The sequence below is a fragment of the Cetorhinus maximus genome, chromosome 7, assembly GCF_964194155.1.
Source record: "Cetorhinus maximus chromosome 7, sCetMax3.hap1.1, whole genome shotgun sequence".
In the NCBI taxonomy this organism is placed as follows: Eukaryota; Metazoa; Chordata; class Chondrichthyes; order Lamniformes; family Cetorhinidae; genus Cetorhinus; species Cetorhinus maximus.
This window is the reverse complement of record NC_135885.1, coordinates 46,076,370-46,089,636: the sequence shown is the minus strand read 5'-3', so window position 1 is coordinate 46,089,636 and position 13,267 is coordinate 46,076,370. Positions and strand designations below refer to the sequence as shown.

Sequence of the window (13,267 nt, the reverse complement as noted above, 5' to 3'; positions counted from 1 at the left end):
TGCGCATGCCCTCCGAGCGAAATATCCTGCGAGTGCACGATGACATCAGGTTGCTCGCTCATCATCTTCTCGTGTGATTTTATGCCCGATTGGGTCGGGCATGCGCCCGCCCACCCGCGGGACCTAAAATTCTGCCCCTAGTTTTCAGCTATACAACAATAATGTAGGAAAACATTTGCTTTTGTGTCAATCACAGAGATGAAACTCAAAGTAGAATCATCCTTCCAATGAATCTCAGTCAGCGGCAAAGTAACTCTTTATTAAATCATTGTTATAGTATGCCTTTAAGAGGTTGAACATATGTCTGTATACATCACTAAAAGGGAAATAATGTATGTATTGTGTGTTCTGGTTTGAGTTTTACTTTTACTGCAAGCAGCAGAGCAGACAACTCCTGGGGCAGAATTTTCTCATCGCCGTGCGAGGGCGGGCCCCACACCCCAATGCATAAAATGACGCACGGTGACTTGGGCGTGTGTCCCGATGTCAACGTGCATCATTCCAATCTTGCATTCGGCGGACGCACACGGGAGTTGGCTGCGTGCCCGCCGAACTGTCAAAGGCCTGTTAAGGCCACTAATACAGCAATTAACCAAATTGACAGGGCTGCCCGTCCAGCCTTAATGTTGGCGGGCAGACGAAAAGCCCAAGTGGCCTTCGCATTTTTCATGAAAGCTCATCCACGGGAGGGATGAGGTTTAATGAAAGGTTTAATAATTAAATAAATATTTTTTCCACACTTCATAAGCACGTCCCAGCTCATGCGGCACTGTCACATGAGAGGACATGTCTAAATAATTTTCATCTGTCTTTATTGAAAACTTTCATTCCGAACTTAATCTCCCTGAGGCAGCTCTGTGCACACAGGTAGCACTAACATACATTCATCCACACCCTCAAATCTTTCTTTTCACTCTATTAGTTCTGATCAGTTGAAGTTTGAATTGTTGCTCCTATGTAGGTTTTAAAATCTGCACACAGCATCCACAATCACATTATTTCTCCCTGCAATGTGGGTAATTTTTAAATGATATGGTTGAAGGAACAAACACCATTTTTCATTTTGAATTTTACCACAAAGTTTAAGGGATTGTGATCTGACTAGACTGTGGTCTCTGTGTAGCCATTTCTAAATTATATTTCAATATATGGAGAAGTAGGCGCTGCTAAGACAGGTCGGGGACCACAAGGGTGCCCCAACACAAAGGCGCCACCCAGAGGCATAGATTTAAATTATAAATTCTGAGGGGCAAAGCAGTTAGGCTCCTCAAAGAGGAGGGGAAACCCCTCTAGTGGATTGCTTAAGCTAAAGGTGCAGCCTTTCCTGGCCATGCCTCTGCTTTGGGGCATGGAGCTTCAGGCCCCGTGGTAGGCCGCATCCATTGAGCTGGCACATGTGTGGGGCGGGGGTGGGGGGGGGGGTGGCTATTCCGCTGGTAGCAAAATGCTGGCATGCCCGCAAAATCAGATCTAATTGGATCCGTGATCAGTTCAATTGGATGGCTGCCTCTGGGAGCAGGCCACAGGTCCTGCTCCGAGCCCTTCCACAGGAAAATTCCATAATGGTGGGAATGTGGCAGGTGGTAGACTAATTAATGGAAGGCAGAGAACTGGGATAAGGTGGGCATTTTCAGGATGGCAGCCTGTAACTAGTGGAGTGCCACAGGGATCAGTGCTGGGGCCACAATTATTTACAATATATATTAATGACTTGGATGAAGGAAATGAATGTACTATCGCCAAGTTTGCGGATGACACAAAAATAGGTGAGAAGGCAAATGGTAAGGATGACACAAAGAGCCTACAGAGGGATATACACAGGTTAAGTGAGTGGGCAAAAACTTGGCAGATGGAATATAATGTGGGAAAATGTGAGGTTATGTATTTTGGCGGGAAGAATAGAGGAGCTGAATATTATTTAAATGGAGAAAGACTGCAGAAAGCTGCAGCACAGAGGGATTTGGGGGTCCTCGTGCACGAATCCCAAAATGCTAACATACAAGTTCAAAAGGTAATAGGTAAGGGAAATGGATTGTTGGCCTTTATTTCAAAGGGAGTGGAGTATAAAAATGGGGAAGTCTTGCTAAAATTATACAAGGCACTAGTTAGATCACACCTAGAATACAATTTTGGTCCCTTTATCTAAGGAAAGATATACTGGCATTGGAGGCAGTCCAGAGAAGGTTCACTAGGTTGATCCCAGGGATGGAAAGATTTTCTTATGAGGAGAGGTTGAGTAGGTTGGGCCTGTACTCATTGGAGTTTAGAAGAATGTGACGCGACCTTATTGAAACATATACGATTCTTAGGGGGCTTGACAGAGTAGATGCTGAAAGGTTGTTACCCCGTGTGGGAGGGCCTAGGACCAGAGGGCATAATCTCAGAGTAAGGGGTTGCACATTTAAGACAGAGATGAGGAGGAATTTCTTCTCTCAGAGGGTAGCGAATCTGTGGAATTCTTTACTGCTGTAAAGAGGGCTGTAGAGGCTGGGTCATTAAGTATATTCAAGGCTGAGGTAGACAGATTTTTAATCAGCAAAGGAATCAAGGGTTATGGGGAAAAGGCAGGAAAGTGGTGTTGAGGATTATCAGATCAGCCATGATGTCATTGAATGGCGGAGCAGATTCGATGGGCCGAATGGCCTACTTCTGCTCCTGTGTCTTATGGTATTATTGTCTTAACTCAGCCCAAAGTCTGCAAAGATGGTTTTACTTGGACATTCATGGAATTCCCATATTTAAGTGTTTAATTCTAGCACTGAAAAATGTTGTCACCAAAATTACAAGACAATGTCCTAAAATTAAGCAAGTTGCAAAAAGGATGCTGAAACATTAACTCTCATTAACCCAAAGTTTAAGTCCACTTTCAAAATTACAGCAGGTATGACTTTAAATGCTACTTTGCTATCAGATCCGAATGGAATTGACTCATTGTCCATTTAATGTTGTGAACTGAATGAAGAGCCCATGCTCAACAAAAATAAAGAATTGTGCCCATGCTGGTTGCATTTCATTACCATATATTAGCATACTTAGGTTCACAGTTGCTGCTGCTTCTAACTTCACCAAAGACCTCTCTCATTTCTTCTCTGACTCTTCCTTTCTATTTCTGTTTCTACCTGATGGCATTGTTTCTAATTTATGCCTCCAAACCTATGCTGCCCTATGCCACCTCTTCAAATCTTTCACTCCCAACATACAACTTATCCCATTTGGAAACTTACTTGTATTCACTCCATCCCGAAGAATGGCGACTCCTCTTTCAAACTGAAGCCTTTTAGACCATGTGCCAGTACTTTTGAAACTTGGGGGAAACTAATGTTAACTCCCAGATTGTTCATTCTCTGAAAGTTTGAACCAAATTCACATTCAACACACTGTGTTTTGATCAACAATTCTGTTTTATACATTTGCATTTCTCTCATATTAGAGAATGACAGCATAGTGGTTATGTAACTGGCCTAGTAATCCACCAGCCTAGACTAACAGTCTGGAGTCACGAGTTTAAATTCCACCATGTAGCATAAATTAATCAGGAATAAAAAGTTAGCATTAATAATGGCGGCCATGAAATTACCATCTGTTTCATTAATGTCCTTTATGAAAGGAAATCTGCTATCCTTATACTGTCTAAGTAGACAGCCCATAAATTGCAACTAAACAAACTATGTGAGTTGGCTGAACGGTGGCAGATGAGCTTCTTGCAGAGGAAGGAAAAATAAGCAAATACAAAATCCTTTAACGCATTTGAATAGGAGAGGATGCAGTAGGAAGAAACCTAGAAGTCTTAGTAAATCCAATGCTCAACATGTCGAGTTAATGCAGAGCAGCAATGAAAAAAGTCAATACAATGTTGAGCTACATAACCAAAGCAGTAGAATACAAGTCAGAGAAAGTCAAACTCAAACTGTACACACCACACCATGAATACTGGTTTTACCTTTCCCAGTTCTGATATAAGGTCACAGACCTGAAACATTGGGCTGAATATGCTGGAGACAGGGTCCCTGTCCCTGTCCCTGTCTCTGTCCCCCAACATAAATGTCAGGGGTGATCCTGTGCCCACTTGGCCAGCTCACCTCACAGCCATTTAACGGCCTCCTAGCCATTAATTGGCTTGAGGCGGGCCTCCAACCTCCATTCGGTAGGAATTTCTGCCTCTGACAGCGGTTAGCCCAAGAGTTGCTGGCCAATCAAATTGCCAGCTGCTCACTGGTCCCAGCAGCAGCACTGGGATTGCTTGCAACTGTTGAGGCTGCAATAGTCCCAGAGGGATGCATGCTGCAATGGAGCTGGACTATAAGTCCAGGGTCTCGTTGGGGCCATTCCAGTTAACTGCCAGTCACCATCACTGGTGCATTCTCCATGGCAATACCACTTGTCAACCAATCAGCACCCTCTTCACATTGAGTATAAATTGTTGTTTCCCCTCGTATTGGTTTTCTTGCAAGTGTCCTGATGAGTGCAATATGAAAAGTTTAGACATGTCGCTTTTTTCAGCAATATTCCAGTAACTAGTAATACTTATTTAGATGAGCATCAAGCATGAAAGATCTAAGAAGAGGCAGTTTGGTTGATACCTATGATATCTCACACAGACAGTTAGGTGTAGGGAATGGTCATATGGGAATCAACAGGAAAACTGGAGGAACAGGAAAGAGTCTAGCTTGATGGAGAAGACAGAAAATGTTCTAGTCAAGAAAAATGATAGTGTAAAGAAGAAAAGGGGTGAAAACACACCAGTATGCCTTTATTGCCATAAGACAGAACATCTCAAAGCCTACTGTTGGAAACTGAACGATAAACCACTGATTGTAGTAGGAATGCATCAGGAATGCTCAGAAAAGGCAATACCAGAAAAAGGAATGGGAAAGCAGTGGTACTGGTGAAATGTGTTCCCTCAGAACCTACTAGGAAGGGGTATATGACTCAGTATAATCAAGAGAATTCTTCCTCAACTGCTGCTAAAGTGAGTCAGGCTATTAGAGGTTCTGGATGCTTTGTCAAAGTAAACAAATTAAAATTAAAATTTTGAGAGACACTGGAGCAAATCAGTCATTGATGGTGGCTGATGATGCAATTTGTGTTCCAGATAGTTTGATGAAGGAAAAGCTATGAACAGGAGATATTCATGGAATTTATAAACCTGTTCCTTTGTGTAAAGTCAATTTACAAAGTGACTTAGTAGGCAGAATTGTTACAGTGGGAATGATTCCTAGGCCATCTATTATTAAAAGTTCACCAGCAGACTCCTGTGAATGTGTTCAGTAAATTTCTTCCACGGTTTCTAAAAAAAAATAGAAGTTAGGATCTATCAAGCCAGGTTTCACTCTGGGATCTGACATGTCCAGTATTAACATCAGGTGGGATCATAACAGTATGGAAAAATTTTAACTGGAACACCTCTTTAAGATCAAACTAAAAAAGTAACTTTAGAAACTGAAATCTGGAGGTTCTTCTTCACCGAAATAATGACCAACACTTGAAATGTAATTCTGGGAAGTATGGTGGAAGTGAAAAACCAGAAAGCATTTATGAATCAATTAGGTGCAGAAAGAGTGAGTGCAGGATTATGCAGGATGGATGAAATAAGATGAGCTGAATGGCCTTCTTCACATGTAAATATCTTGAGTTTGTTATTATGAATTAAGACTTCAAGAAACAGGGAATACCATCATGCATTTGGTAAAGCATTAGAATAACCAACATGTTAAAGGTTTTAAACAGTAGTTACAGAGCTGATATTATGGTGAATCATAAACATTTCAGTTATTACTTTGGTTGAAAAAAGGCCTTCAAGTCACACTTGTTTACTTTTTAAGTTTAACTGGCAGACAATTTCCAATTGCAATCCAATTTAAGGTGAAAACCTGGTCCTTCATTTTATCTTGAGCCTCTGTTGTGTTGTTGCCTTAACTGAACTGTATTTCATTTTATCTCTCCTTTTGCAGGGCCAGAAGGTGCTCTCTTTGAACATTCTGTGGAGACACCAGTTGTCAGGGCTGAACCATTCAAGCAGCTCAGGTAGGAAACAAACCCACAAATAACAAAGACTGACTTATTTTAGCCATGGGTTTCAATTTTGTTCAATTTTAACATAGTTTCAGTAAGATTGCAAGTTCAGTGCATTAATGGCAAATATGAAGGTGGTTTTAGCATGTCTGTGATGCAGTTTGTTGATACAGTTGTCACAGCAATAGCTTTCAGATGTTCGAGCTCAACTGATCATTTGAATTTTGCAGAAGATAGATTCTTTAATGTATTTTTAAACCTAAATTTATTCAAATAATTGAGCTCAATTTTTCAGTTTTGTTCAGAACTGGATTTTGCAGACAGATTTTTAAAAATAATTTATGATTAGTAAAGCTAAATGGGTATTGCCCTTAAAATATTTCAGTTGTTTTCAGGCACATAAAAAACGTAAATCATTATCAAAATGCATCATCTTGTCACTTTCACTTGGTATCATTGTACCGAACGTGTTATAATATTCCTCTGCATCCTGTTTTTCCCCAGAATAAGAAAGGATTTGCTGAGTATTTTTCGATTTTAAAATTGTGCTCCTTTAACCGTCATGTCCCATACACAACTTTATCCCATACCATGGCAGTGAACATTACCTACTTTCAAACGCATGTAAACTCTTCAAAAGCAATGGTGACACTTTTAAAGAATAACCATAATCAATTGTGTTGGAATTTCTTTAGCAAATGCTGTTTTGTATGTTTCCATAACTGAAATTAAGTGCACAGCCTTTCTTTTTATACCTGTAGTGCTAACAGAAATTTCTCAATCTGATCACAGTTTGTTAACTTTGATTCGCTGATAATTAACTTTGCCTACAAATCAGTCAAAATGTAACAGAATAGGTAAGAAATTCAGTTTTAATGATAAATTTAATAAACTACAGAACCCAGTGTGAAGAACAATGGCTGAAAAGTGTCACTTCTCTCCATATCTAAAATGCCTGAATTTGAGTGTTTCCAGGACTTTATTTTTTTTAATAAAAGGAGTATAAGAAACAAATTCTGCATTCTGACATTTGATATTTCACTGAGCCAATACTCCAGGTTGCTGCTGGTGGTTGATCATTGAACCTGCTTAGGTAGGTGTGTCACCAGGGGCTGTGGGTCTTCCCATTCACTTCCAGATAACCATGAAAGTGAATGCTTTAACAGGAGTGGTAGTCATAGCAGCACAAGCAGCAAGCAACTGTGTTTGTACTTGTTAAGCCTGAACAGTACTCCTGTGTGCATTTAGTACTCAATGAAGCCTTGGTTCTTACCAGCCTGTGGCTACATTCACAGGGCATAGATCAGTAGAGTATATACAGGGTGAGAATGTGCACTGCATCTCAGGCAAACAACAATGCTACTTAAATAAAAACAGAAAATGCTGGAAAACCTCAATGGGTCTGACAGCACCTGTGGAGCGAGAAACAGAGTTAACGTTTCGAGCCCCTGTAACTCTTCTTCAGAGCTAAAGGGAGGGAGAAATGTAATGGAATTTACACTGTTTAAGTGGGGAGGACGGGTGGAGCAGGTAAAGCAGGATAGAAGGTCAGCGATAAGTGAGTCTAAGGAGAGATTGACCAAGATGTAATGGACGCAAGACAAAGGGAGTGTTGATGGTGGTGGTAAAGAATAAAGAAGGTGTTGATAGTGGCATAAAGGTAAAAAAGAAGAATGTGTTAATAGCAAAACAAGGGTAAGCACTCTGTGAAAGAACAACATGAAACAAGTGACAGATGGCCCTTTTAGGTGTGTTGGGGGGAGAAGGTGGATTAAAAAGGAGGGATAAAAAAGGATAAAACACTGAATCAATGAGTAAAAATGAAAATAAGTAAATAAAAAATAAAAATAAAGTTTTAAAAAGGGATTTAACAATGGGTGAAGATGAAGGAGAGAGTTCATGGTCTGAAGTTGTTGAACTCAATGTTAAGTCCGGAAGGCTGTAAAGTGCTGTAAAGTAAGGTGAGGTACTGTTCCTCCAGTTTACGTTGGACTTCACTGGAACATTGCAACAGGCCAAGGATGGACATATGGGCACGAGAGCAGGGTGGTGTGTTGAAATGGCAAGCGACAGGAAGGTCTGGGTCATGCTTGCGGACATACTGCAGGTGTTCCCCAAAGTGATAACCCAGCCTGCGTTTGGTCTCTCCAATGTAGAGGAGACTGCATTGGGAGCAGTGAATGCAGTAGACTAAATTGAAGGAGGTGCAAGTGAAGTGCTGAAGTGAAATTGTGGTTGCACAACCTGGGAACAGGTATTAATCACTTGTACCTAATGTTCACTATTGTAAATAAACTTCCAAAAATGTCTCCTTGCCTATGGCTCTTTGTTATGATGAGCAGTGTTCATGTCACTCAGATGTGAAACCTTGGTTCTTGTACAAGATAAAGGCAGGTGTCTTACTCGAGGACTTCTTCCCTGTGCAGCATGTAACTTTCAGACCAAAGTCATGGTCTGGCTTCACACTTACTGGACACATTAGTGATGCCTGCACCTCAATGGTGCTTGTCATTGTTGCCAGGATGTCGTGGGCAGGCATCACAGAGTTCCATCATTCTCTCTGTGTGCTCTTAGCACCTTTGAGATGGGGCTGGCCCCCATCTCTTCAGCATCTGTGTCCAGTGACGCTCTGCTCCTGAAGGGGTCAGGTGCTGAAGGCTGCCAAAGGTTCAGGTGCATTTTAAGTTTCACGGTTGCGTCTCCATGATGTGACCCTGATCACAGAGTGCAAGCGAGCTGCCCTCAGCCAGGAGTCAGACATTCACAGTGGCTGTGTGAAGATCTATGGAGTGTCCTCACTGCATGTCATCATCATCCTTCTGGAATCTTGTGATTATTCGGGCCTCCGCTGCGTCTCTATGACATGAGCCTGAGCACTGAGGGTATGTGCGCTGCCATCAGCCACACAGGAGTCAAACATTCACAGATGCAAGGTGAGGATGTCAGGACTGTCCTCACTACATCTCGTCATCATTCTCCATGAATCTTGTGAGTATTAGGGCCTCACGAGCGTGCCTGCCTCGTCTGGCCAGCGCAATATCCTCTTCACTGGCATCTTCGCCTTCGAGGACCTCATCACCCTCATCCCCTTCAACATCCTCCTCTTTGGAGGGAAAATGTAGCTCTTCAATCTCCCCCTCAGGCAGGTCCATGCCCCATTGCAGCACCAGGTTGTGTAGCACGCAGCAAGCAGCGATGATGTGCAACACCCTCTGGGGACTATATTGCAGGGCTCCACCGGACCTGCGGAGGCACCAGAAACTCACTTTCAAAATGCCGATTATTTGCTCTGCCAAAGTCCGGATGACAGCATGAACCCTCATTGTACCGTCGCTCTGCTGCAGTCTGAGGCTGCTGCACGGGTGTCATCAGCCATATTCTCTATGGGTAGCCCTTGTCCCTGAAGAGCCAACCCTGCAGCCTCTGTGGACCCTGGAAGATGTCAGGGATCTGAGGCCTGCTGAGGATGTAGGAGTCATGCACGCTCCCTCGGAATTGTGCGCAGACATGTAGGATGCATTTGTGGTGGTCGCACACCAGCTGAACATTCAGCGAGTGGAAGCCCTTGTGGCTAAAGTAGTTGACTACTCGTTGTCACAGAGATTTGCAGGAGTTCCTCAGGGTAGTGTCCTCAGCCCAACCATCTTCAGCTGCTTCATCAATTACCTTCCTTCCAACATAAGGTCAGAAGTGGGGATGTTCACTGATGATTGCACAATGTTCAGCACTATTTGCAACTCCTCAGATACTGAAGCAGTCTATGTCCAAATGCAGCAAGACCTGGACAATATCTAGCTTGGGCTGACAAGTGGCAAGTAACATTCGCGCCACACAAGCGTCAGGCAATGACCATCTCCAACAAGAGAGAATCCAATTATCGCCCATTGATGTTCAATGACATTACCATCACTGAATTCCCCCACTATCAACATCCTGGGGGTTACCACTGACCAGAAACTGAAATGGACTAGCCATATAAATACTGTGGCAACGAGTAACTCATCTCCTGACCACCCCCCCAAAGCCTGTCCACCATCTACAAGGCACAAATCAGGAGTGTGATGGAATACTCTCCATTTGCCTGGGTGAGTGCAGCTCCCACAACACTCAAGAAGCTTGACACCGTCCAGGACATAGCAATCTGCTTGATTGGCACCACATCCACAAACATTCACTCCCTCCACCACCGATGCACATTCACAGCAGTGTGTACCATCTGCAAGACGCATTGCAGGAATTCACCAAGGCTCCTTCAACAGAACCTTCCAAACCCACGACTACTACCATCTAGAAGGACAAGGGCAGCAGATAGATGGGAACACCACCACCTGGAAGTTCCCCTCCAAGCCACTCACAATCCTGACTTGGAAATATATCACCGTTCCTTTACTGTCGCTGGGTCAAAATCCTGGAACTCGCTTCCTAACAGCATTGTGAGTGTACCTACACCGCATGGACTGCAGCGGTTCAAGAAGGCAGCTCACCACCACCTTTTCAAGGGCAACTAGAGATGGGCAATAAATGCTGGCCCAGCCAGCGAAGGCCACGTCCCGTGAATGAATAAAAAAGAGATCTAATCGCCATGTGAGTGCAGTCGATGGCACCCTGCACCTGTGGAAAACCAGATATCTTCACAAATCCCAGCGCTCTCACTTCCTGGCTTCCCTGGTCCCAGTCAAAATGCACAAAGTACTGTGCCTTTGCAAAGATGGTGTCCATGACCTCCTGGATGCACTTGTCAGTGGATGCCTGCAAGATCCCTCGAAGAAGCCATGGGCATAAACATTGAGCACTGCAGTCACTTTCATGGCCACTGGTGATGGATGCCCCATGGCATCAAATCCTGCAGCAGGGTGGCATACCTGACCAACCAGTTCCCTAGACATGCGCAGTTTTCAGCGACACTGGTTCTCTGTCATCTGCAGGAATGACAAGCACCATCAATAGACCCTGGGTCTGGCAAGGCACCTACAAGCAATGGCTCACTGTGCCTTTCCAGCTTTTGCACAGCAAGCCCTGCTGTCCTTTCATCTTGGGGCCGGTGCTCCTCCCATTGGCGAGCCAGGTGCCTCAGTCACGCTCTTGTTCTTCCTCTCTGCTCCCTGTAAGCCATGAAGCATACCGCTAGATCACCAGGCTCCATGACCCTGGTGTTCTCCTCCTGCAAGATCAAAGAAGGAAATGCTTGGGTTAGCATTTGTGTCCTAAGGACCTCTCTTGGTTAAGTCTCTGGCTCCAGCCGCATCTCAAGGCCCCTTCACGCATGCCAGAGAGTGTTGATCACCACTTGGATAGCCGGTGTGTAGTACGCTTCATGGTTGTCCAAAACCCCACCCACCTTCTCCCCACTCCACTTGACCAATTTGCTGCAGCTCTGGCCACTGGACTGCATGCTGTGCTCTCAGCTCAGGCACAGGCATTCTCCTAACCTGCACTGTAAGGCTGCACTGTTAGCTTGAACCATGGGGGAGACTGGTCCAAACCTGAATAAAGACATTGCAAGGGGTTCTAAGCGCCTCCACCGGTGACTGTGCCATGGCCATCTTTCACAAGGGGATGCTACAACTTGCCCAGTCGACCATTGTTCTGCAGCCCCCTAAAACGCACATTAATTTGCAGTCTGTGCCCAATGGGTAAAAAGTTCTGGAGTTTCATGCTTTTGTGTTGCTTGAGTGGGCAGAAATGCTGCAAAGGCCAGACTCCCAGCATGTCAATGGAGCTGCTGCTGAACGGTCTCTGTTGCAGAAGAATGCTCGCTTTTGACAAGCTTTTCCAAGTGCGTGGCTGCTTCCCTCACGCTCCCCCATTACCCACCAACCCCACTGCCTCCCCGCGCCCCCCCCCCACCACACCCAAGCATGTGCTTGTGTTCTTCCATCAATCTGTGCTGCCCCAACTGCACTGGAGCCCTTGCCCTGACACCGCACTGAAAGCCAGCTGGGAAAAACTGACTTGCCTGTGCCCCCACTCCGCGACACCTCTTCCTTGATGTCCTACAGGCAATACTCGCGAGCAATGCATAAGGTTATGTGCACCCAGCTCCGAGTTCCCCTCAAAGTTTAGCTCGCCAGGTGCAGGCCTTTTAAAGGCAGTCGTGAAGCACACCGTTCTGAAGTCATGCCAACATGGGAGTTAAATTTGACGTGGGAGGGTGATTCTGGTGCGCGGGCACAATGAGATGCAAATGCATTAACATTAAGTTCCTGATGTTGGACAGCAGGAAAAGCAGCCTGTCATTGATGGGCGGAGCAGACGATCACAAACTGGTTTCACATTGGTGTAAAACCAATTCTTGGCGTTCTCGCTGTATTATCCGCTCACTCCATCAAATACACCCGCTGCCAACAGGAGTGGAAAATTCCGGCCCAGCTATTTGTTTGCTAAATGGATTCTGTATACATTTCATATGAATTTAAATAAGGAGTAAGTGTGTCCTGCAGAGATAAGGCAATTTGTAATTTAGCAAAACGTGTGTTTTCTTTATTTTGTTTCATTTTTCTAAAGAGTGATGTGATTAGAATCATACTAACATCTACACATAATTGTGTTTAATTTTTAAAAGTGGTCAAAGCATTTGATTTTTCACAATGTTATCAAACTTGACAAGGATAAATAGCACTGTATGAAATACTTTGGCAAAAAGTTGCAAACCTTGCATTTTTTGAATACAGGTATTAGAAATATTAAGCTGTTATCTTCAAAGTACATTCATGATGGTACCAAGTTAGCATTTCATTTTTTGTTACAGTAACATAAAAAATAAATAAAAATGAAAACTAAAGAGCTTTTGTGTTGGAGGCTGATGCACTATCTAAAGAGGAATGAGGAAGATGCTGCCTTCATATAAATGATGAGAATCAAGTCCACAACAAAGCTCCACATTCTTTCCATGCATCCATTTCCTCTCGACTGGACTGGGGCAGAGTTAGCAATACTCCAAAGTATTGTTTGTGTGTCGCACAAGTGCAAAGAAACACTACAGTGAGATTTGCTTTTAATAACTTGTCAATTTGCTAGATCAAAACCATTTCCCGTTTACACTTGATTGTAATGATCAATAGTATTTCAGCTGTGAGGATTAACTTTGATGTTTCACACCCAACAAAATATTTCAAAAATGAAAACAGAAAATGCTGGAAATACTCAGCAGGCCTGGCAGCATCTATGGTGAGAAAAACAGAGTTAACGTTTCAAGTCAGTGACCTTTCATCAGTGTTCTGATGCTTTTGTGGTCAGCAGCAAAGATCACCTTGTT

At 43.7% G+C, this 13,267-nt stretch overlaps 1 protein-coding gene across 10 annotated transcripts in view; it reads left to right on the top strand.

Annotated features, from left to right (window-relative positions):
• Positions 1-13,267, top strand: part of sgcg (sarcoglycan, gamma) — an 827,414-nt gene that overhangs the window by 747,865 nt on the left and 66,282 nt on the right. For all 10 annotated transcript variants that reach the window (XM_078545431.1, XM_078545436.1, XM_078545435.1 and 7 more), the window contains one exon: positions 5,952-6,024. In XM_078545431.1, the coding sequence (XP_078401557.1) occupies positions 5,952-6,024 (73 nt within the window). The remainder of the gene's footprint in view (positions 1-5,951; positions 6,025-13,267) is intronic.